The sequence below is a fragment of the Rhodnius prolixus genome, unplaced genomic scaffold (assembly GCF_049639745.1).
Source record: "Rhodnius prolixus isolate KJV_2025 unplaced genomic scaffold, Rpr scaffold_22, whole genome shotgun sequence".
In the NCBI taxonomy this organism is placed as follows: domain Eukaryota; kingdom Metazoa; phylum Arthropoda; class Insecta; order Hemiptera; family Reduviidae; genus Rhodnius; species Rhodnius prolixus.
The window spans coordinates 191,855-218,043 of NW_027411617.1; the positions used below are offsets into that span (position 1 = coordinate 191,855).

At 32.1% G+C, this 26,189-nt stretch overlaps 2 protein-coding genes across 5 annotated transcripts in view; one reads left to right on the top strand and one right to left on the bottom strand.

Moving 5' to 3' along the window:
- Pp2A-29B (Protein phosphatase PP2A regulatory subunit A) lies at window positions 1-19,624 on the top strand. 3 transcript variants are annotated; one of them, XM_074134667.1, is made up of 12 exons: window positions 1-150; window positions 240-337; window positions 2,269-2,460; window positions 3,315-3,534; window positions 5,464-5,624; window positions 7,852-8,007; window positions 8,094-8,365; window positions 8,434-8,717; window positions 9,101-9,255; window positions 13,710-13,852; window positions 16,698-16,798; window positions 19,418-19,624. In XM_074134667.1, the coding sequence occupies exons 2-12, from the start codon at window positions 254-256 to the stop codon at window positions 19,477-19,479; spliced, it is 1,830 nt and encodes a 609-aa protein (XP_073990768.1). In that variant the 5' UTR covers window positions 1-150; window positions 240-253; the 3' UTR covers window positions 19,480-19,624. The 3 variants fall into 3 exon arrangements, 1 of the variants encoding a protein (XP_073990768.1); XR_012460404.1 differs by lacking the exons at window positions 1-150; window positions 19,418-19,624 and adding an exon at window positions 14,249-14,460 and having other exon boundaries at window positions 238-337; window positions 16,698-19,316; XR_012460405.1 differs by lacking the exons at window positions 1-150; window positions 19,418-19,624 and adding an exon at window positions 14,317-14,460 and having other exon boundaries at window positions 238-337; window positions 16,698-19,316.
- LOC141457531 (uncharacterized) overlaps window positions 18,970-26,189 on the bottom strand; it is a 22,087-nt gene continuing 14,867 nt past the window's right edge. For both annotated transcript variants that reach the window (XM_074134668.1, XM_074134669.1), the window contains 2 exons: window positions 24,029-24,356; window positions 18,970-20,045 (listed from right to left, as the gene is read on the bottom strand). In XM_074134668.1, coding sequence (XP_073990769.1) covers window positions 19,921-20,045; window positions 24,029-24,356 — 453 coding nt within the window. In that variant the 3' untranslated portion in view covers window positions 18,970-19,920. The remainder of the gene's footprint in view (window positions 20,046-24,028; window positions 24,357-26,189) is intronic.

Genomic DNA, 26,189 nt, shown 5'->3' on the forward strand with positions numbered 1-26,189 from the left:
TCGGTCTTACTGGCATATCATGAAATGAATTTACTAGGTGATTCTCTTTACTCTAGAAGGCTAGGTATATTTGCCATCCTATTGGGTGGTGACAAGCATTTTAATAGTGAATTTGTGTAAATCAATCGTTGCAGTCGCTTTTCGCTCCAAGTAATGATTTATTTTGGAAGTGTTGTGATTAGTTAATGTTTTATTTTATTCAGTAAGCTTAGTTTTTTGTGTTCTGTTCTATACAAGAGTTGGTCTGGACAAAATGGCTGCGTGTGACTCTAGTAGTGATGATTCTTTGTATCCAATTGCTGTTTTAATTGATGAACTCAAAAACGAAGATGTTCAGGTGAACATAATTCTCTTTTACCTTCACTTTTTGATAGTTTTAAGTTAATTTTTTAATCTTCCAATGTTATAAATAATTTATATTATTAGATATTGAATAAAAATCACCGTAAGTTCTGTTTTAGAAGTAATTTTTTGAGAAAGGCAATTAAAATTGACATTAAGACAAAATCGTAAACCTTAGCAAAAACTTACAGTTTAAAATGTTAAGTATAAGGGTTGATTAAACGCCAAAAGGTACACAAATCAGCTTTTGGAGAAAGCGTTTTGAATAAAATAGGAAGGTATTTGTACGTAAATAGCAAAATTAACTGCGATTTCAGTACTTCCTTTTAAGAGGAGCAAGAAAAATGAACTGCGATTACAGTACTTCTCCATAAAAGGCAAAGATTTTGAATCGAACTACAATTCATTGTTATAAATTGGTTCAATCATTGATAATTTTAACGATAGCAGTACTTCCTCTTAGTAGTTGTAAGAGCATGATAACACTTCACAGCCATGTAGAGGAGCTTTAATCACTTCTTCATGCTAAATTTTATCAAAATCGGACTAAGCGTTATAGAAATATTGGTAATAATAATTTTAGAAAGGGCCTTACTTGGGTGGGGCAAACTCCCCGCCTAATGAGGCACAGCGTCGAGACTTTTAAAGTGCAAATCTGTACAAAATTTCGATTCGAATGACACTTCATTCATGAAAATCGGTTCACATGTCGATAATTTGAAATGATTGCTATACTTCCTCTTAATAAGTGTAACAGCAGATCGTCGCTTTATTGTTACGTAGGGGAGCCATAACTCTATCATCCTACCAAATTTTAACAAAATCGGGCCAAGATTTACAGAGTAATTAGTAATAATCATTTTGGAGGGGGCCTTACATAAAGGGGGCTAACTCCTCTCCCATTCGATGTACAGCATCGAGACCCCCCAAAAGGCACATCTACATAAAAGTCCGAATCGAATGACACCTCATTCATGAAAATCGGTTCACACGTTTAGGCGCTACGTTGTTTACAAAAAAGGTAACAACAAGAACAATTTTTGAAAAAGCCGTTTTTTCTCATTTTCAGCAACTTTTTTCTCGAAATGTATTAGATCTGTGTTGTTGCAAAAAATTACAGTCAGAAAGGAGGATTTGCCCTATATTATAAAGAAAATTTGGTAATTTTATCTTTTACAGAAAAAGAGAAAAAAATTGTCAAAGTTGGGTGTTTTTCAACGTTACGCTTTTTCGTGCAGATTTTGATGATCAACCCTTATACAACTGTCCTACCGGACAGTTTTAATAAGTAGGTTTTAGAGTTTAGACAAGCGTTCTTCAAGAAGTCAATTCTTTATTAATTGAAGTTTTGAATTCTGGGAACATGTCATTTAATTCTATCTGAGGAAAGTTAAAGGTAATTTTTGTTTGGTTTAATTACAGTAGATTTGTTGAAATAACATTTTTTAAGCAGGTACCTCTTATATTTATGTTAGTAAAGGTTAACTAATCAGGCATTTGCAATTGAATTTTACTTATGCTCGGCCATTGATTTGATTTGAGTAAATTGACGGAATCGATTTGATCCTTATAACTCACTAAACCCTAGGAACTTTTATTCATATTGCAATAAAACTTATGAAAAAGTTGTACTTGACGAAAATGAGGTAATTTGTTTATTTGGATAAAAAAACGCCTAATACTCCAACAGGATAATAAAGTAAATTTTAAAATAAGTAATTAGTAACATTGACTCTCATTAAAGTAATAAGTTAAATCCTAATTATCTTCGGAGAAAGAAATTTGCTTACAAGAGCTGTAAAAGAATAAAAACTTTCCAGTATTGTTACGCAATGAAGTGCAATGAGTATATTGCTAGCATTAGTCAATTGTAATAATTTTGTTAAAACTATGATCTGTAAGTGACATTAATCGTTATACTTTCAGCTACGACTGAATTCAATAAAAAAATTGTCTACCATTTCACTAGCTTTGGGCGTTGAAAGGACTAGGAGTGAGTTAATACCGTTTCTTACTGACACTATTTATGATGAAGATGAGGTTTTGTTAGCTCTGGCAGAGCAGTTAGGACAGTTCACTTCTCTAGTAGGAGGACCAGAATATGTCTATTGCCTCTTGGTGAGTATAATTCTAATTTTACTTGGTTATTGTTGGTCCATATTAATTTATGATAATAACTTGGTTAAATGCGAACGAGAGTTCGCGTTTGTTGCTCTTCTGATTTGTTTAAAATTTGTATTTGTGCACTTTTCAATTGTAATTGTACATATGTAACTCCTGGGTCAAAAAAGATCAAAATTTTTATTTCGGTATATGATTTTTTGTATTCTTAACGATTTAAAAATTCAAAATGATAAACAAATATAAGTGTATGAAGTCAAGATTTTCCTAATAGAATATAGTGTGGTCACAAATTGGATGGAAAAGAGTTAATGTTTCATTATATTATTTATGAGTGTTCTTATTTCTAATTTTAAAATAATGTCTCATAGCGACTGCAAAAAATCAATGTTTCTTGAGTTTATTTCAACATCTTTCATTATTCTCATGTAAAAAATTGTGAGAATACTGGACCTTTATATTGATTCTTTTTGACAATCCTTACTATTATGGAAAAACATATTCAATTTAGGAGAAATATTTAATATGTTTGAATCATTGGCATTAAAAATGATATAATTATGTACTTCGAAGACCTGAGATGAAGAATATTCTTAAATATTTCATTGTTTTTATCTGACTTGCGTGCATTTTATTTTTGATTCTAATGAGTTTCGAGATTATCCAGGTCTGCGAACTAAATTACATTTTAAATATTTTTTAGAATTTGTTTACTTTAATAAAGTTAACGAATCATGGCTAAAATTAGTTTTTTTTTTTATTGTTGTTCATATTTCGATTTTTATTTGTAATTTTTTGTTTTCTTTATTAAAAATATTATGTAAACTGATTGAAAACTATTGTTGAATTAGCCCCCTTTGGAATCATTGGCCACCGTAGAAGAAACAGTTGTTCGTGATAAAGCCGTAGAATCACTACGTTTAATAAGCTCGCAGCACAGTCCAGCTGATTTAGAAGCACGATTTGTACCTCTTGTCACACGTCTAAGCTCGGGTGATTGGTTTACCTCGCGAACTTCGGCTTGTGGATTGTTTTCGGTTTGCTACACAAGAGTTAATTCATCGGTAAAAGGTAAAGTATTTTACAAAAATGTTTTCACAAGTATTTAAGATTAATACAAGGTGTTAATTCAACGTTTTCTAATGGTTTCCGATTTTTGACATAAAAATGACCTTAATTCCAAAGAGGGAAGATCTTTGATTCATTTAATTATATCAAACGAAAAAATATAAATTTTCCATATGATAATGCTTAAAGTTATCAATTGTCAGTTTGCTTCTAATTAAAATAATGGAATCCATTTAAGAGCTTAAAATTGTGGTGTAATTAAATCTATGCGGTAGAACAGTTGTATAAGGTCGATCGTCAAAAACTAAGAAATAAGCGTAACGTTGAAAAACACCCAACATTAACAGCTTTTATCTCTTTTTCTATAAAAAAATTAATTCCAAAATTTACTTTAGAGAATAGGGTATATATTCGTTTTGAATTTTTTACAACACAGATCTGTATGAATGTTTTTGAGAAAAACTTCGCCACAAATTAGAAAAAACAGTATTTCAATAAATGTTCTTGGTCTTTTTTTTTTTTTTTATTTTTTCTGAAAGCGTAAACTGATGACATGACTATTGGGGGTCTCGACGCTGTACATAGGAGAGCAGTTGGTCCTACTTAAGTAAGGCCTCCTCTTAAATTATTACTAATATCACAGATAATCGTAAAATTCCGTTTAAACTCCGTGATTCAAATTACGTCAGTGATAAACCAACTCTAATTTCTAAAGTCTATAACAAGGATAAGTAAGAAGAATAATTTGGAATAGATTTAAAATAATGTTTCTATTTATTATTGTTTGTGAAGATGTAATATACATTTTATTATTATTTCAACCAAAAAAATGAAATAATAAATGAAATGGCTCCCAATTTTGGGAGAGTTGCGTTTAATTACCAAAAAAGATGGAAACCTCCTGCCACATATTTAAGTGATCAATATCTTTCATGTAAAGGATCAAACTTATTCCTTAATTTATCAGATAATGCACTTTACTCAACTTGTGCAGCATGTACTGTGCCTTCAAAGGTGCCTCCACTGATACAAAGAGCAGTTGATAACCTCCAGGCTAACCTGGATTGCGAGCCAGAGGCGGCACCTTTGAAGGCACAGTACATGCTTCACAAGTTGAGTAAAGTGCATTATCTGATAAATTAAGGAATAAGTTTGATCCTTTACATGAAAGATATTGATCACTTAAATATGTGGCAGGAAGTTTCCATTTTTTTTGGTAATTAAACGCAACTCTCCCAAAATTACCAAATAATTATTAAACCTTCTTGTTTATAACAGATGTAAAATTAATTTTTAGCCATTTTGTGTATGCTTGAGAACATCTAAAGCTCTTAACATTTGATTTTTCTTAGAAAAATCACTCGGAAAACGACTTATTTCCCAATATTAAAAAAAATTCTAGCTTTACAGCCTTGGCAATATTTTTAGTAGAAAGGGGATGAAAAAATACATAAAAATTACCTATCGCGTGCTCTTCTTTCTCATTGATAACAAGTTAAAAAATTGAAATATGATTAATAAATACCAGATTTGGAAATGGCCTAGCACCTTTAATATTGAAGATATTGAATTGCGTGTTCCGGTTTATTTCATAACTTTTTATACTCTAAAACTGTGCATATGAAAATGGGGGTCAACTGCGAACCCTCACTTTTGGTTGAGCGTCAGCCGCGTATGCGGGCAGGAATCTAAAATCAAGTCATATATTCCAAAACTAGCGGTGACGGGCAACAAATATTTCCTCTACCATTTTTTGCTCAGATCAATCGTTTAAGCATGAAATGCAATTGAGCTCCGTCTTAAAATGAACACCCTGTATATAATGCATGGAAGGGATCTAGCCTATAGACTGCAGAAATTGTAGCACATAATTTAGTTATGTGGTGTGTATAAATTTTGAGTGATACGATGGTAACTTATATTTTTTTACAGCCGACCTAAGGACTCATTTCAGAACTTTGTGTCAAGATGATACACCGATGGTTAGGAGGGCAGCTGCTAGTAAGCTAGGCGAGTTTGCCAAAGTCGTAGAATTAGAATATCTTAAGACCGACTTAATACCAATGTTTGTTAGCCTCGCTCAGGATGAACAGGTATATTAAAGACAAAGAATCAAGTTATTTGAACTCCTTTTCAATTTTTGTGTGTTATAACATCAGTAATAAGCATTTCAACTAACCTAGGAACTATTGCAGCTGGTGTTCCAAGCAGCAAGGCTCAGTGTTCAGGGGCCTACCATTTTGGTTAATACAGTCATCCCTCGCTACTTCGCGGTTCATTTATCATTTATCGCGGCCTCGGTACATCGCGGATTGTTCAAAAATTCAACATTGAGGAATTATGGCGCGAAAGTTGCCCGCACGCCAGCAGAAGTCAGGGAGTGCCCACACAATTCAAAATCTAAATAAAAGAGTACTAAAAACATATTTACAGTATGTACACTTTAGTTACATCTACATATGTTATACACACACGTATCATTAATATCATTTATACATTATTTTATGTATGTTATTTATACTATTAATATTTTATTTACACGTTTGAAACTTTTTTTTAATGTTGTAATGATAACAAATGCACTTATATGGTTTCATATACACTTTTGATATTATACATACACTAAAAATGTCCGTACGTTAAAAATGAGAGGGTGACACTACTTCGAGGTTTATCATTTATCGCGGCCGGTTCTGGTCCCAATAACTGAGGGATGACTGTATATGTTATGTATCAATAAACTCACTAGGCTAAATTTTAAACCTTGCTGAACTATGCTGATTTCAGCTTTTATCATATTATCATCATATAGAATCGATACAATAGTCCGCCATATCACTTAGATAAGAGCTTCATTTTAAAAAAAATGGAGGATAAGACCAAACGAATCAAAAACTGAAGTTATTAAGTTTACTAGCAAAACGCCTGTTCGTGTTTGTTTGTGTGTGTGTGTGTGTGTGTGTGTGTGTGTGTGTGTGTGTGTGTGTGTGTGTGTGTGTGTGTGTGTGTGTGTGACTGACTGATTCATTAATCTAAAGGGAAGAAAGATTATGGCCTATTTTGGTCATAATTTTTTTATTTATATTCATGCCAAGCTTGACCTTAGGTCTTCTTCAGAGCAGAAGAACATATTTAAAGAAACAGATTACAATTTCCATTAATTTGGGGTTATTACAATTGTGGTTTATCTCTACACTTTTGAATAGTTGAATTATATTGTAAATTATGCATGGTTACTTTAAAGACGGTGCCTTGGCCCTCCACTGTTATGATTCTAAGTGATCAGTTTGAAATGATCTGGTTTGTGGCAAGTCATTGTTCACTTTCCCTTTCTTGTCCACATGCTCATAAGGATAGACATTGAAAAAATTAACACAAAACCAAATACTTTGAACTTCTTAATTTTGTATCTAACCAATTTCCTTCAACAAACTTGGCCACAATTTCATGTAACCTAAAACACCCTTTCAGTATCATCATGACATCATAGAAACTTCTAAAACAATACTCTAACTTAACAACTCTTTCTTAATCAAACCCATCAACTATCAGTCAAAACACACTACGAAAACGCTAATGAAATTAACTTCTCTAGTTCAACAAAGTAACCCAAAAAAACGCGTAATGGCACCAAATAATTAAAAAAAACTAATAAAAAAGTATGCCTCCTTGCTGTATGTAAGACCAGTCAAACAAATTTAAATTAAAACAAACTTATAATAAATAAAAATTATAGATTTTTGTAAATTAAGTTTAGCTTGTGTTCTTGTTGCATTGTGTGTTAAGTTTTAACAATTGAACTAAGTAGGTGATTAGAATTATGTATTATCCCTAGTTCATCAAATAATCTGTATTGAGATTATTTGTGGTTGAATTAAAATTCCTTTTAACAGAAACAGCATTAAGCTATTTGATAAGTACTCAATTTCATAGAAGGAGGAATATGTTCATCATTTAACTGCTATCTCCTCTTGACTTGGTGTGACTAGAACGATCATTGCAAGCTATTTTACTAATATCTGAACATAGTTCACTAGTTGCTTCTTTTTTAGGCAGCCATTAATATTAAGTATTTATTACAGCCTAATAACTGAGCAAAACACCTCGAAGTATCCAATTTTTTGTTTAAGCCTCTACAAGTTTGTTAAAAGAAACTTAATTTGAAAGAAAACGAGTTTTTATTGGTTTGTTTCCTTTCATAACGATTTAATTGTGGACATTTTAATTTTAACTTTATCCGTAACCAAAAATTTTATAATCTTCTGTCTTTAATATTCAAATGTAAAAAATCTATTCCAAAATTATTTTCTTATTTTGTAGGATTCAGTAAGATTATTAGCTGTAGAAGCGTGTGTGAGTATTGCATCTTTGCTACAGCAGGAGGATGTGGAACAGCTGGTAATGCCTACTCTGCGGCAGTGCACCAGTGACACTTCCTGGAGAGTGCGATACATGGTGGCTGACAAGTTCACTGATGTTAGTTGTTCTAACAACCTTTTAGTTACATATTAACTTCATTTGTTATTAACTCATTAAGATTAATGGAATTCTCGTTTATGTAGTTACAAAGTGCGGTTGGCACGGAAATTACTAAAGCCGAACTAGTAGGCTTCTTGCAGTCCTTGCTGAAAGATTCAGAGGCAGAAGTTAGGGCAGCCGCTGCAAACAAAGTGAAAGATTTTTGTCAAGCTTTGGATCCTGCTTACAGGGAGCCGCTCATTATGACTAGTATTTTGCCGTATGTGAAAGAACTTGTTTCTGATCCTAATCAACATGTTAAAGCTGCTCTCGCAAGTGTAATAATGGGTTTATCACCAATATTAGGAAAACACAAGTAAGTTTAAACTAAACCGCAATTTGTTCTACTTTCTCGTTTTCTAATTTTTTATTTTTTCATTTTAGTACTATAGAACATCTTTTACCACTTTTCCTCTCCCAGCTGAAAGATGATTGTCCAGAAGTGCGTTTAAACATTATTTCCAATTTGGATTGTGTAAATGAAGTGATTGGAATCCAGCAACTATCTCAGTCACTTTTACCAGCCATAGTAGAACTGGCCGAAGATTCTAAATGGAGGGTACGACTTGCCATCATTGAATACATGCCACTTCTAGCCGGCCAGCTTGGCGTAGAATTTTTTGATGAGAAACTTAATGCTCTTTGTATGGCATGGCTTGTTGATCATGGTAAGCTTAGTGTTGCTTTGTTAATTAAATAAATTTTTGATAATTTGTTTGGGTCTCCAATGATGAATAATATCGCCCATTTTTCCGATATAACATCCAAGTATTTCTTATTTCTGTCTGGTTTCGAATTTTGCAACATAAATCGTGTCATCATACACATAAGTAACTTCATTTACTTTCAGCATTTGAAGCTTGTGTGACAGAAACTTAGTGGAAGTCAAAATCCCTACATTGAACTGACGAGTTAACTAACCTATGATAATGAATGAAAATCTTAAACTGGTCATAAATAAGGAAAATTGGCGTGATATGACGAATGTAATGAACGAAACTAATTAAATAATAACTCCTCCCATAAACTGTTTAATTAACTTTTGTTTTAGTCTATGCAATAAGAGAAGCGGCAACATTAAATCTTAAGAAACTTGTTGAAAAATTCGGTTCAGAATGGGCTCAGAGCACAGTGATTCCAAAAGTTCTGGCCATGTCTAATGATCAAAACTATCTACACAGGATGACATGTTTATTCAGTATCAACGTTAGTAATTCTTTCCTTAGCTAAATAAGAGAATTGGTCTACAGTAATGAAAAGTAGTATTTTAAACCTTATTTAATTATAAGGGCTCTATTTGATTTTACAAAAAAAAGCTTAAGTCTAGTTTTTGTGTTACCATGGGCCTTCAGTAGAAAAAGTAAAGTAATGCCTATAGTTTTAGGCGGTCTTTACGTCCGACTACCAAATTAGGGGACGTGGACGGAGGCGACTAGCCTTTAGTTCTTTACTGACAAATCATTAAATAAAATATAATCGAACCCATTACACAATACTTAGCTTTGGCGGGCCTTGCCTCTAACCTCTAGGCTACCGTGGTGCCATTATGCAACCATAATTCGTCTAGTTTTGCCCGTATGAGTTAATTTAAAAAAATGTAAAAAGTAAATTCGAGCTGCTAGAGTTGGTTTAAAAATTTCAGAAGATATGAACCTTAAAAATATAGGATGTTCAGGAATTCCACCTCATTGACTCTACTGTTTTAAGAGAAGCTGGTTCCGAAGTAGTTTTAGTAAACTTGGAGAAGGTTTAGGAGTGTCTCACTCGACCATGAAACGGGCACTAGCTGTACATTGAAATAGTCCTTCAAAGCTGTAGATCTATCCTCACGAATTGGTATCTCAGCAATTAGGTTGTGTGTCAGTCTTAAAAATGCAAATAATTTTGTGTGATAAAGCGAATTATCACTTTAGTTAAAATGTTGGTATGCTTTACTCGTATACTTAGAAATAATAGATTATATAAATAGTTGTCCTCTCTTCCCGTGTCTCGCGGTGGAACTTTGAAGGAGTGGTACACTTCGAGTTGCTGCCTATTGGTCGAGTTATTATATCTGGACTCTATTCTGCGAGATCGGATTCAGCTTTGGAAAAATATTCCACTTTAGTCAATAGAAAAAAAGCAAAAAAGTACTGCAAATGTGAATGCAAGACAGGCGCCGAACGGTTAATAGACGACCCGCAAAGCTAAGAAGTATTTTGGTACTGGGTTCGATTCCCGGTCTAGGCCTTGAATTTTATTAGATGGTTAATAAAAGGAATTTGCAGTTAAGTACGTTTGCTAGTCGCCTCCGTTCACGACACCTAATTTACAGTCCGCCTGAAAAAATAGGTATTACTTTGCTACTTTACTTAATGCAAGACTTAGATTTTCATGTACATATGAGCTGTTATTTTTGAAAGTGGTATAAGTCCAGTTTTTAAAAAACTGAGTTAATGGTAATTTCAGTAAGATATAGACACATTCTTTCCATATTTACGAGAATAATAATATAAATAATACATTGAATGGAGTACGATTTTTTTTTATATGGTCAACAAAAGAATTTTGACTATAAAATGTTATTACAAAAATATTTTTTTTGAAAGTGGAATTAGTCCATTTTTAATAATTATAATTAAAACAACTTTCTTATTGCAATTATTTTTGATTATTGCTACTTCAGTGTACGCTGCTCGTTAGCAGATATTATGCTAACTGTAAAAGAAAAATAAGTTTAAAAATATCTTTTTTTGCTTTAAAGATCTTAACGAAGTAATTTTCATTTTTATATTTTTAATATAACTGAAGTTTAAAAAAATAAACTTGGTTATTCGTGTATTTAAATGTCTTCATTTTAATTATTACTTTTTACATAAAAACCCATTTCAGTAAAGCTATAATGTCTATAAAAATATGGACTTAAATTTACTCCTGTTTTTATTTCTTGTAATATGTTATTTTTGAAAGTGATACGAGGGGGTACCCAAAAAAAACCGGAATTATTTTTTAAAAGCTATTTATTTACAAATTTTTTACAGAACAACCTTATCCCCTTCAAAATACTCTCCATTACAACTAATACATTTGTCCCACCGGTGCTTCCACTGTTCGAAACATTTTTTGTAGTCATCTTTAGAAATGGCTGACAGCTCCTTCTTCGTTTTTTTCTTGACCTCTTCAATGTTGTCAAATCGGTGACCTTTCATGCCCTTTTTCATGCGTGGAAATAAGAAAAAGTCGCACGGAGCCAGGTCAGGCGAGTAAGGTGCGTGGGGCAGCGGAACCATGCCATTTTTAGCCAAAAACTGTGTAACAGAGATGGCTGTGTGTGCAGGTGCATTGTCGTGGTGGAAGAACCAATCTCCTGTTTGCCACAAATTGGGATTTTTTTTGGCGAACACTATTGCGCAATCTTTTCAAAACTTCCAAATACAAGGTTTGATTGACGGTCTGACCTGGGGGGACAAACTCTGAATGGACTACGCCTTTGGCATCAAAAAAGCAAATCAGCATTGTTTTGATGTTTGACTTGACTTGACGACATTTTTTTGGTCGGGGTGAAGATGACGTCTTCCATTGGCTCGACTGTTGCTTTGTTTCTGGGTCATAACCATAGCACCATGACTCATCACCAGTAATGACCTTTGACAGAAAGTCTGGATCAGTTTCAAGCTGTTGTTTCAAAGCACGACATGTTTCAACTCGATGTTCTTTTTGATGGTCAGTCAGAACTCGAGGAACAAACTTGGCAGCAACCCTTTTCATCCCCAAATCTTCCGTTAAAATTCGCTGAACCGAGCTCCAAGATAACCCACTACTCTCTGACAGTTGATCAATTGTCTGTCGACGGTCTGTGAACACCAGCTCTCGAATTTTTTCAACATTTTCGTCGATTCGGGCAGTTGATGGACGTCCAGAACGAGGTTTGTCATCAATCGACATGTCGCCATTTTTAAACCGAGTAAACCACTCGTATACTTCAGTTTTTCCCATAGCGTCATCTTTGTAAGCTGTTTTCAACATTAAAACACTTTCAGCAGCATTTTTGCCGAGTAGAAAACAAAATTTCAGAGCTGCACGTTGTTCACTTAAACTTGCCATCATAAAAAACGAAAAAAGAACAAAACAGCGCTGGTAAAAACAATCACTGCCGATGAACAGAACAAGCCAGGCAGACAACACAGGCAGGACTGAACTGGCAAGGAATTGCGCTATACACGTCTAGCGGCAGAAATGCGTACTACATAAGCTCCATGCGCGGCAACCCAATTCCGGTTATTTTTGGGTACCCCCTCGTATAAGTCCATTTGGAGCTAAAAAAAAATCTTTTATTTTTTTAAGAATTGTAATAATTATTATTTCATAATAAAATTTAAAAGGTGAATAGTGTTAATAACATCACTTGAATAGATTAAGGTTTACGAATATTTTTAAATTAATTCAAATGCAAAACCTTAAATATCTCGATACATGGAAAAATGGACTTCTACCACTTTCAAAAATATCAGCTCATATAGTACTTAATTTTTGTGTTTATTAGAATGAATGTATTAATTAATTGGTGAGAAAGGTCAGAAAATTTTAAAATGTGAGGGTATAAGATTATCTCATATATCTGAAATCTATAAAATTTCATTTTTATTCAACCGATTTTTTATAGACTTGGAATGATTGTATATTCATAGGAGAAACGGTTGTTGGTGTGGTAGTGAAGAAGCGTGATTTGTAAGTGGGCGATCGTCAGTTCGAATAACGCTTGCAGCTACTTTTTGTTTGTTATAAAATGTTAATTGTAGCTTTCACCCCATCCATGACAACTAATTGTGGAAGTTAGAAGTTAAGCCCTGCCTGAAAAAATACGTGACTACTTCACTGTGTTTTTTTAATAGCCATACTTTTAATATCCATGAATTCACTAAGTCCAACAATTTTTAGGTGATATCAGAGTCCATTTTCTAATTTTAAATACAAGAGATTCTTCTGCAATCCCTTTTTGTACTTTTAGAAGAAATGTGTAAGAACTTCATTGTAAAGTTCATTCTCGTCTGAAGATGTGATTTATTTTTTTTTCATTTATTTCGACCATCAAAAGTGTTATTAGTTCGTACGACTAAGTATTAAATCAATTATGAGGACAAGTTTTTGGAATAATTTATTTATTTTTTTTAATGCGCGCGCCTCCATCCGGTTTACACCTCCCTTGGGAACCTCTGCTCCGAAGAGACTAAGTGAACAAATTTGAAGATCTACTAAAGCCCCATTATTAAGGGGCATTAAGTTAAAACCGTTTCAGTTTTAAAGAAAATTTTTCTGGACTTCAGGTTAGGCTCCCTAATTTCCACAGCTTTTCTGTAATATTTTAGATGCACTAAATTTACCCTTGTGATACTTAAATTAGGCCTTAAATTTTATTGCTGGTCTTTCTGGAAAATTGTTTTTATGATACCTAACGTATAAGTGAATTCTTTTAAGTTAGAAATAAAATTTCCATTATTCATGTGGCTAAAGGAATGGGAATGTATTTTGTACTAATATCAGTAATAGAAAGTCAAATTACCGGAAAGCCACTTATAAAATCACCTTTTTACAGGAAATAGGTGTAGCAGACTATTATGGATTTTAATAAATTGTTGAATGTATACAATTTATCATAATTAATTTTCTATTCCTTCTCAAAGGTTCTTGCTCAAGTTTGTGGAACGGAAATCACAGCTCACTTAATGTTACCTACAGTAATAACTATGGCATCCGATTCAGTTCCCAATGTCAGGTTTAACGTGGCAAAAACACTTCAGAAAATTGGGCCAGTCTTAGATCCAAGGTAAGGTTCAAAATAACTTTATTAGCAGGTGGGACCTAAAAAAGTGAATTACTTATTTTTTTTGCGTTTAATTAGTGCACTAGCTAGAGGAAAATGATTTTCTATACCACATTGTCTTATATGCGTTTAAATAAAATTAATTTCAGTTTAATTAGATTATATTTATTTCTGTGTTTCAAATTCTGCCGATTTCTACAGAAGCATGCAATGAAGCTAAATGAAGGTATTAAAACATAACCAAAAGAATATAAACAACATTTTATTTTACAAATTTAAAAGTAAAAAACAAAAAAAAAAAGTAATTACTTTTGTACACTATATACTTATATATAACCTTACTTATAACCCTACACCCACACAATGATTTGCAGGTATATAGTATTTTATATTTTTTAGGCAAGCTGTTTACAAAATTTTTAAAATATTAAAAAACCTCTTTTGAAATTACCTCCTTAAATTTGAAGGTGCAAATATTTCCGGACAGAATTACGGATTTCTGCAATATAAAGCGACTATTTTCCCACATATTGCAGTTGAAGATAAGATGGTCAGGTGTCTGCACACATTCACTATCATAAGAACAAGTTGCAGACCCACAGTTTCAGCAGGTACTGCTTAAATGGGTTATGTCCTGTAAATAAACACAGATATGTCTGCTATCTTAGCCGATAATGAACAGCTTAGATCAAGGATGAGCAACACGCGGCCCGCCAAGCCTTTCTAAAATTGAATTTATTTTATCGACTTTCTCCCATCAATATATTGTTATAAAATTAATTATAATAAAATGGTAGTACATACTAAACCGAAATATTTTTTTATGGCGAGTTACTTGTCGACGACGTATTTAAACATGCAATACGAACGCACCGCTTCTGCGCGATTTTTTTGTGACAAGATACACACTTGTCGGTGGCTTGTTCAAACATGCAATACGGACGCGATGCGTTTCGTAAGAAGTTTCGTAAATTATTAATAAGAGTTAATCTATGTGCGGCCCGCCAAAAAAAATTAAAATTTAAATTGGCATATTGATTAAAAAAGTTGCTCACCCCTGGCTTAGATCCTTGCTTAAATTGTGAGAACTTACTGCTTCATTTGAAATGTCTTTCTTAAGTCATTCCCACTTGTCTATTCTCTCCTTTTTCAGTTTTCGTTTCAGATGCTAGATAGAGATTTGTCTTTAACTTTGTTATGTAACCATTTCATGCTTTATCTTGCAGTCTGGCATCTCATTTCCTTCTGTACCCACGTAAGCCCTCACTTTGACGAAGTCCAAAGAAAACTGTTGACACCTTTGTCACTAAGTAATGACTTCTAGAATGGGTCTGAGGCCTTTAAGTATACTACAGGGTTCATAAAATACTTTATTGATGAGGTATTCTAATTGGTTATTGCAAGAAAATCTTTTTAGTTCCCTGAATCCTAAGAAGTGGTTTTTTCGAATTTGTAAAAATGTTTTTGTGTGTCCACCTTAACTCCAAAGGAAAAATGGCAGAGAAGATAAATCTGATCTTTAATTTAGGTGCCAAAAGAAGGGTTTAGCCAAATGAGTCAACTGGATGTATTTCTTTACTGAATAAATTTTCATTTATTTAGGATTTTCTCAAAATCGACTCCAACGATTTTCTCTTAACTTACTGTGCTAATGCTTATACGAGTAAGTAGATAAATTTGAAACATTTTTCCAGAAAAATTTGGTCAAGGATACTTCTATGAGAGGAGGTAGTTTCCTCTTAAGAGCTATTATTTTTTCTTGTACTGGCTTGCCATCAAAAACTGAATTTCCAAATCTTTTAGAAAAATTGGAATTGCCTCTACCTAATAGAACTTTCCTTTTTGAAGATTTTCTAACTGAAGGCACCTACGATTGAAACTCGGTGCAGTGTGATTCTAACACATAAATCTACATTGAAGGTTTTGGTGGACGTTTCCAGACATATTAGATAGAAAACCTATTTAGTTAAGGAGCCGAGCTGGGTGGAGGGCATGTGATGCAGAACTAGACATATTCCGATTAGGATCGAATCACTCCTGAACGTTTCATGTTGTTGACTACTAGTGGTGGTGTTTAGCTTAATTTCTTATGTATTTATTTAGTCAATTTCTTGACAGTATACCTCTGTATTCGGTGATTTCATGGTGGTGAAAAATATATTGTGAATGCCATCTAATAAATTAAACAATGGTCCATAAACCATCAACTTCGATTTCAGTAAGTTCGTAGGCCGTCTTCGAGGTCAACTCGAAGCAACTTTTCCCAGTTTCAGTTCATAAAAGAAAATCATTGAAATAGTTTAATCAACATATCGTGGTCATTCTGAAATATGGGAAAAACAAGATTAAGTTGAAAAACAATGGCGCGTTCTTAAATGACCGACAATTTGCCATAAGATGGTGTACTAACTAATAAATTTCATGTGTAAAATGTTTTGAAATGGACTAATTTGCAATCCTGATTATCTTTCCCACTTGATATAGTATTGGTTAGTAGACTGAAGACGGAGCCGGGAAGGCACGAAACGTTTCTGGGCATTTGTTGAAATAAAAATTTTGGTGTCGGGGAAATATTGAATTGTGATGGTGACTAAAATTGCCTTAATTGCAACTTCATTTTACTTGTTGAGAAATTAGCCTACTACACAACAAAAATAGATTTTTTTTTTACAGAGCTACATCTCACAAAACTGGTTCAGTTATGAGAAAGGTGAACTAATAAGGACGTTAATAGTTCACCAGTTAGATGCAAATTATGATTTTTTTTTTTTTTGTGTAATATCAGTATATTTTCATTCCCTCTAATTTTGATTGTTTTATTTGAATGGTAACTTATGTCTTGTTCTAGTTGCATCCAATCTCAGGTGAAGCCTGTTCTTGAAAAGTTAAATTCTGATGAGGACGTAGATGTTAAATATTTTGCTTCTGAGGCGATGGCTGTCATCGCAGGTATTTAAATTTACGTATATACACACATATGTAAGATATAAATTGTTCCTGGTGGTTCACCATCATATTTTTATACAATCGAATGATGACGACCTAGATATTCTAATGATATTTACAAAATTCAATTGTGTAGGATTATAGGATTTGCCTACGAGCAAATCGTATTAGCAATTGTACGATTGTTTTCCAGCAACTGAAAAAAGTAAAAGTTAAAAATAATTCAAATTTTATTGCGATTGACTTAGTTCAAAAAGTTATTTGGCCATGGCGGTTTTTAAACTCTATAAAAAATGTTTCAAAACAAATAGGGTATATATAAAAAAGTGGCTAATATTCGACGTGTGAAGGGGCCACCAAAACATTCATGCACTACAACTCTTGTAATATTTTTGTTCTCAGTGCAATTTGAATTATTTCGAGTACTAGTTAATTGTGTTCGTTTATAATATATTGTAATAATTCTAGATTATTGTAATCAGAGTAAATTTGTGTTTCAATTTAAAATGTTAAAATTTTGTGCCACCTTTTAATGTTATCATTCAGGTTAATATTAAACTGTTTCAGTCTTGCTGGCTTACAAAATGAATTTATAATTAGAATTTAATTTGCACTACCAATTATTTTCCTCTCTGTGTACATGTCTAATGTTCTTGGTATTTTATATCAAAATAAGATTTAATCTGTATGAATGACTATTGAATTGTCAGTATGTAGCAGTTTAACACTCCCAACTTCTGGAACTGCCACCCAATACTTTTTCGGTAGGGGCCATTCTTCATACCAATTGATTTTCATCAATTCTTCATAGTGCGTGTATTTTAAAACATGAATAATTCCTTGGTCCAAGAAGAACTATTTAAACGAGAAACTCACTCAAGTGGCTGCAAGCTACTTTACTGCTTAGTCATTTAGCAGTTTTTAGCTCTTTACTAATGTATGCATAAATAATAAATCTTCATTTTTTTTTTTAAATTTGAGGAAATCAATTCTAATTAATTAAAAACTAAATTTCGCTTAAATTCAGAGGGTTTTTTCGGATTTAGACTTTTCACTTAATTAGTGAACAGTCTGTAACTCAAATGTATTCCTAAATTGATTAACATTCATAAAAATCACTTTTTTTCTATTACGTTTTTCCAAGTGTGTTCATTGAATGGATTTGAACAAGAAGCCATATTACGATTCATCGAGAGATTTCCCTGCTCCATTCTAAAGTTCGAACGGTGATTAAAAATAAAATTTTAACATTTGAAACTAGTCGATTGTGTAACTAGTGATAAATTTTCTCCGAGTGGAGAGTATCGAACACTAGCAAGAAAATACTTCCGCCCTAGTTTCAAAACATTTTTTTCAAAAATATAACTTTTAAGGTATCTTAATAGGCCGGAAACTATTAGGTACCAAATATAAATATACTAAATTACTCTAGTTGTTATATTAAATTACGCAAATAGTAAAGTTTAACTAAAGCATTACTATAATTGTTTAAATAAAACGATTCAAACATTTTTTGGTGTGCATTTCTTGAGAAAAATTTAAGGCGAATTGAAGACACTACAGACAAATGTAAAATATAACTTGTTTTCTAGTTTTATTTATTTATTATGCCTACTTGTAAGGTAGTTTAATTCATGACTTAAAATAAGTGCGTTTCCAAACCCTCAAACTTGTAAAATTTGTATATTACTGCAAGACCGTGGGAAAAATTTGTTATGTCCTTTTCGCCTTTTTGAAAGCACCGACCTCTCCCTAAAAACTTATTGAGTTCACTAAGCTCGAGTTTGTCAGGGAACAGTAACTTCCTTCAATTAAAAATTGTAAATATTTATTATTTTAATAAGTGAAGAAATGATATCGGTTTTGTTCGTTAAATTAAAGAAAATTAAACTACATTATTTCTATTTGTATTAGACATTTGAAACTAATGTATTTTATTTATTTTATTTTTTAATATTTCTATCTTTGTATGATCTACTCTTTGCTGAAAAGCTATTACAGTATCCGCTAATTAAAGATTAAATAATTACAGGCACATCAAAATTCTTCAAAATTTCATTTGCAATAGATAGTTTTGATTGATACTCGAGTATTTTTTACAGTCATAAACATTCAACTACTTTTTTTTTTACTGGTAGTTTTCTAAAGGAAAAGAATGTATAAAAAAACTTAAATTTTTTTTTTTTTTTCTGCTGGTCTGAATATTTATTTAGTAGCTACAGCAGGTTATTTAAAGTACTGTATATTATTAATTTCATTCAAAGTACTTGTACCTTTGATTATTTTCCATGTCCTCTATTACAATAAAATTCATAAAAAATAAATACATCAACATAAATAAAAACATGATAGTAAGTGTGAAAAACTTGGGTGTACATTTTTTTAGGAAAGCGCTGTGGTTTTTTGTTAAATTATATATTTAAGCAGTAGTTTATTGATAAAAAATTAACTTTCTAAATAAATCTCAGTTACTAGAACAGATAATGTAATTAATATTCACAATAAAGTATTAATATTCTAACTCTGAGTTGAAGTTATTTACCCCATTGTTATTATTATCATTCATAAAAATATTAAATTTAATCTTGAAATTGAATAATTGGATCTGTTCTATTTTTGCAGATGTTTTGGAAATTAAACTTGGACAAATATCAGAGGTAGTTGGTGATTACAATGTGTTTTGATATAATCAGGGGTCTCTGAGCAAGCTCGCAGTTTGCTACACCAGATTGTCTGTATATAAACAACTGTTATAATGGTTATTGTAAACATTTGTGTTAACTCTCTGCAGATAGAAATGAAATGTTTTAATAAATGTTTACACGCATATATATATGTACATGTATATTATGAAGCAAATTTTTTCTAATCGTTCAATAATTTAAAGAAGCCTTTTTTAATCGAGACTATTGCATAAGCTCGATATTATTTAAAGACATATCGTCTACCATAATCAATGAAAAATATTTCAAAGAAAATCTCATTTCTATAAAAGTGGTTGTGCCTGAGAATAGCTTTTTATTTTTTTGTCGTGTTTGTTCGTACCTTCAATTATCAGGATATTTTAGATGCGATTGCTATCGTTATACGATTGATTTTTAATAATCCAGTTCACAGATGGTCAACTATAAAATTTGTATTGTTGCGATAAAATAATAACTGCCTACAATATTCATTAACAATGGCTGCATGAAAACTTCAATTTTTAAATTTGGTTGTCCTGATGTAGGTACTTGCATGGTTTCAGGTCCTACAACGAAACAGAATTATTAATTAAGCTTCTGGATATCAATACATTTTCGTAACAACATTTCTAAGTCTAAAGAAGTAGGTCATTTTGACTAAAGAAATAAAATCGATCATCATAATCAGTTAACGCTACTGCTACCACTAAACTAAGTCAATTTAATAATTTCTTCACTTCTATTAAAAGAAAGTTGTGTAATTTAAAAAAAAAATTAACAAATTTCTTAAGACGGGTTGCGAGGAATATCGAGTACTCCACCCCAACATTAGTTAGCTAGGTTAACAGGAAATACGAGTTAGGCTAACCGCTAGGTTAGTATCGATTAGATTGACTAGGGGTAGATTAGGCTGTGTAGTAAAGTGTCTATTCTCTAGTATAGTATAGGTGCAAAGGACCCTTGATGTTGCGCACCTTACAAAACCAAAAACAAAAAAAAATTAAGATAGATGATACACAGCAAACGGATACAAGAACAGAAAAAACATTTTTCTAATTAGAACCAATCTGTGGTATCAATGCATTTCAATAATTCATATATTTCTGATGTTTACAACCCAACATTATGTTCCCCATACTTATGCGACTAAAGATTATTTTTACACCTAATAAGTCCCTTTCATATAACAGTACATATATAAATACTGTTATAAATATAACAATATAAAGTATTGTGATAATGGATTGATTGTAATTTACTGATTAACTTACTTAAGTGATTAAAAATTAAATACGGACTAATTGTTTGCTACTGATTAAATTCACTTAAGGGATTAAATTTGGACTGATTGTATTCACTGTGACTTATTTCACAGTAACTTTTTGAAGGAAACTGTAATTGTATTTACCTACTATGTATTCGTTTACTCACAAGAAAAATAAGTGTACAGAATCTGAATCTCCACTGTTTATGTGAAATGATATTTAAATGCATGAAGGTGGAAATTGTAATTGAAAAAATTTATTTGCAGTTTAAAATAGAATACAAGTACAAATATGAGAAACATGAAGGTGGATAAGAAAATTTAATAATGGTGATAAGACTAGATATATAAAAGAGATTCATGACGGTCAGCCTGGCTACAAGGGAAACTAAACTGAGTCAAATCCAGCTATGTGTAAGCGACACTACATAAAAAGGAGATTAATCTCATGAACTTACAACTCAAAAGGCATGCCTAAGAAGAATAGGCTTTTCTTAAAAACTGCATGTGACAGGATTAGACTCCTACAAAGGAATGGAGACATTAATGAGGTGGGAAGGATTTATTGACGAAATCATGTGGCTGGTTACAATGATTCCAGTTGTATGAGAGTATTTTCAGGAAAAGTTGATGTCTTGAGTTTTCTGAGCTATGAAGAGCATTTATCACTATTTCGTTAGAACTTTCTTTCTACAATGACTCCCAATAAATGAACTAAAAAGTGGTCGTAACTTTTTTTAAGCTTTGATCAACCTCAAAAAAGATTTGTTCCTACCGTTACGTACACTATAAAAAAAATTCCTGTTTTACTAAAGAAAAAATATTGCAATTTCTTTACAAACCCCTGTATCCGGTTATTTTCATCCAATGCAAGGAATGACAACGAGAGATTCTGCGGCTGGTTTAAAGTTAGGCTAGTTATGGAACATTTATAACCAATACAAATGTTACCAATTTAATTTTAACATTCATTACCATTGACAAAATTAACATTTCTCATTAAATATACATTTAATCTAATTTAGTGACACGGCCTTCTAAGGGACGAAGCTGCACTTCAGACATAAGTGCCCTTCAACCCTCGCAAATGCACTTGACTATTTTGAAAATAATATATTATTTTATTATGTCTTTTTCTATGATTAGTTATTTTTGCTCTCAAGTTTTTCAAACTAATAGCTTGATGAAACTAAGAAATGAATGTATGAAGAATTTTTTTTATTCCATGCAGAGGTCCCGGATTCGAATTCAGCTGCTAGAAGCTTCTTGCCGCTCACTAGCCCGTGATGGACAGTGTTGTTTGTAATGAGTTAAAGTGACAATAGATAAAAAATTACCACTTTCATCACTATTGTTAGAGATTGTTTTAAAATGTTCAAGAGTAAAATAGACTCATTACTAAAAGAAACCAAAGTATGAAAAAAAAAATGTTGGAATGATTATTTACTAATGAACAGCTAATAAACAGGATAAAAAAGCTGAATTTAAGCGATCTGTGAAAGAAATTCGTCAGGCTGTACTTTGAATTGAGAATGTTCAAGTTAATAAAGCGATTCAGATAAGTAAGGATAATCCTAAATAGCATCATTATTGCGAAATATAACAGTAATAATTTAAAAAGAAATAAGTTTCGTACTTTAACGAATTAAAAAAGTTAAAGGATAATGACATAGTTTTTGAGAAAGCTCAGGAAGAACTAGAAGGAGAAAAAGATGTCTACCGTAAGCTAGGAAGAAAATTTTCTAGGAAGACATTTATGCTAAAATTTGAACGAGAGATTCTATTTCTATTTTCTATGAACTTCAGATTCATTTTGGATTTTGAGAAGAGTTAAAATCTGGGAGGGAAACGACTTAATTTTGCTCAAACGTCTTTTTGGCATTGGCTTGATGGAGAATAAAATCGTTTGTTAGGTATGTATACGATATCAAACTCTGTTAGGAGAGTCTGATTTGTAAACAAAAGTATTTGCAGCTTTGTTAAACTAAAATACGTACATACAACATACAATTCAAGTGGTGAGCAACCTGTTAAAAAGGTTTGCAGAACTTTGCTTTTTGATGTTATTTTAGATGAATAAATTACCTCACACGAATTATAAGATAAGGAAAAAGGTAGTAAAGCGTCAGATTTGAATAGGTTGTTCTAATGTTTTAAATTTTAATTGATGTTAATGTTTAAAAATGCATCCATAAAATTCCTTTTAAGATTGCTGGGTCTATTTGTAAAACTTATGTTTCTGGATATCACCTTCAAATTTTAAAGATGCCTTCGCATTTCTATTACATTACGAGGGTGATACATAAAATATAAAAACCTATCTCCTTTATAGTGTTGCGAGCAGATATCTTTTCTAGTCAGCAGTTCAACAGATTATGCTGTGGTTTAATAACTACAGTATAATTAATGAATTTCAGGCAGGATTCAGAATGGGATTCGGCAAAATTAAGAACATTTTCAACTATTTTGTTTTTTGTGGGCTTTAGATTGGTGTTAGATTCCGTGCCGACAGACACGTTAATAATAAAAGTAGGGCTTGGCTCATAGGTTTACTAAAAATTATCAAAAAGTTGTATAAATAATCGAGCAGCGGTCTGGGATAGAGACAATACTCAAAATTTTCCCCTTCGTCCTCAGGTTTAAAGAATGACTGATTCACAAACTCTTTTCTCTTAATGATTTGTGTCAAGGAATCGGAGGTGGTTTATTTTCGAAAATATAAATATTCCTCTGCTAAAATATGCCGACGATCTTATTGCCTTGCAAAATGTGATCGACTCACTAATAACTACTGGAAATATGCGGTTTAGTAGTTTATTAACGTAGACAAATAAAAAATAAAGAGAAAAGGAGAGAGATACATGTCTTATTAGAAAATATGAACTACAAAGGTGTAAAATCGAAATTGTTAGTCTCCAAAAAATAATGAGTCAAATTAATACCAACTCTAAAATTTGATCAAGAATTTTGATTGAGCAAGAATGCCCAATCCTGATTTTATAAAAATTGCAATTCCTGGCAAGAAAGTTTAAAATGAGAAAGGTACTTTATTTATTGAAAAAAATTGGGAAAACCACTGCATATTTGAAGATTGCTTTACGATAGAGAACATTGATAAAACAGGATTTCAAATGAAATAAATTTGTGCTCCATAACCTCCACTATTGCTTTTGTTCGTTTGTTTTTAATTTTTGATAAATTAATATTATTATTCCCATTATGTTTGCATATTGTTGGTACAGAATGATTTTTGTTTAGTTTATAGAAACAACTCGGCAGACTTACCAAGATCTGTAAGAAATCTTGTGGGTATAGCAGACGTTTGCATTCCTTCTCTTGAAGGCAAAAAATCTACATCAGTCGTTTTTTCATTTAATGTAACATCTGCTACGGGAGCTAAGTCAAATTGTCCTTCTGTCACCGTATGCCTTTGTAGAGTGGCATTCTTTTCTACAGTCTGCCAGTAAAGGTTGTGCAGTGACGCTGTACATTGTAGTTTAAGCCGTCCTTGAGGGAAATGCGCTACTCTGGCTTGAAATTTAATAGCAGATGTTGATATTACCAAGTCTGTGTCGGTAACCTCTCTGAAAATCTTCACATGTTTCTTTGGTGCCTACATAACAGAATCAATTTGCTAAGAAAATTGGAAGAATGTATTATAGATTTGTTTATCTCTCAAATAATTTTATACAGCTAGCATCAAAAATTTAAAAAATTCAGGCGGCATGTTCAGCGACAAAGAAGATGCGGCGACAAATTGAATTACAGTTCGTTGACGAATTTTGTCGGTAAAATCCGTATTAAGTACCAAAAAAATGGTGTGACTTTTTCGAAGAAATCTAAATATCTACAAAAAAAAAAATAAAAAACAGGGAACTGAAACTTTTATGGCATCGGTCCCTCGGGGATCCATCCATTACTTAGGGATCACAATCCCCCAACTGGTTGTGCCAGTTAACTGAATGGACTTCTTCTTCTTCTTTTTTTTCTTTACGTCAGCGATTTTATCTTACTTGGTATGCTTTACATATGAGTCTATGTTTCTAAATGAAACTTTCCTCAGAAAAATTCTATTTAGAGCGTTTTAAGGGGAATGAGAGTTTTATTCCACTTAAATTATGTGTCATGTAAAATTTACATACTGATAACCTGCATAATTTTAACGTTCTTTAAATGAGTTTTTACAATTCCAAGTTGAAGAAAATTTACAAGGGATATTACTGAGTTGATTTTTCATTTTTGAGGAGGGTTTTTCTTGACAACGACTACGAATATTTGTTAATTTTGTTTTTTATAATAATCAAATATGTAAGTAAAATTCTAACAATGAAGAAAACCATCAGCCTCCAAAAGCGCTGTTTAACTCAATAGCCTTATCACCTTTTATAATTTTTTTCTTTGAAAATGGTTTCTAGCCATCTTTACTTATGGAAGGTTCAAAGAGAAGGGTAATATTGAGGTCACCCTCTAAAATGCCGAATCAAAATGTAAGATTCAATCATTGGTATAATATTTATATCAAGCCATGTCCAACCAAAATTTCGAGTTTGAATAACTTTAGCTAATTCTACAGAACGGTTTTTTGTTTAATTAATTTTTTAAGGTAGTAGAAAATAAGGTTTCATTTGAACTTGGCAACTACAAGCTGAAATATAAATGAAATGTTGGCTACTTGCTGTATTGTCTACCTTTTGTCGTTTAATCAACACTTATATTTAACTTTTTAAACTGTTAGTTTTTGTTAAGGAGCATAATATACAGATTTGAGCTTGTATTTCAATAATTTGCCTCGGAAAATTCGTGTAAGGGGAGTTCTGAGGATTGTTCTGGCAGGTCCTTCGAAAATGTCATTGATTCTTAATGTAAGTCTTTACGAACTGTAAATGGGTGAATAAAAAGCTTTTTCAAATCGTTAAGAATAATATAAGTTTTAAAAATTCAAATATTCTTACAATCTAAAGAACTGTATTAAAAAAAATTTATGTTCATGCCAGGCTTTGTTTAAATTGCTCTTACCCTTCAAAAAAAAAGTAATGCCATCGTGCAAATTTTCTATTTTCAAAGAAAATATTCGTTTTGAGTATCACTGAGTATATAAAAGTTGAAAAAACTAAAAATAAAAGAAAATTCTTTCGATATTTCATCTTGTTTAGGTGCAGCCAAGAAGATTTGATCAAAATGAATCCCACGATTTTTTTTTTTAACTTCGTAAACTGAATGCACACAATTAGACCTTTAGACCCATTACAAGAGTTATCTTTTATTTGGTCGTTCAGGTTATGGACTAAGTGGAGAGCCGCTAGTTTCTCATTTTATGTCATTGTATCACACTTGAAGTGATCGCACTTGCGTTTTAAATTTCAAGATATATATGTAGGTATATATACTTTAAACTCATTTGAAATTTTGTTTGGTTGAAACCTATTGAAGGCTCATGTGGGCGTAG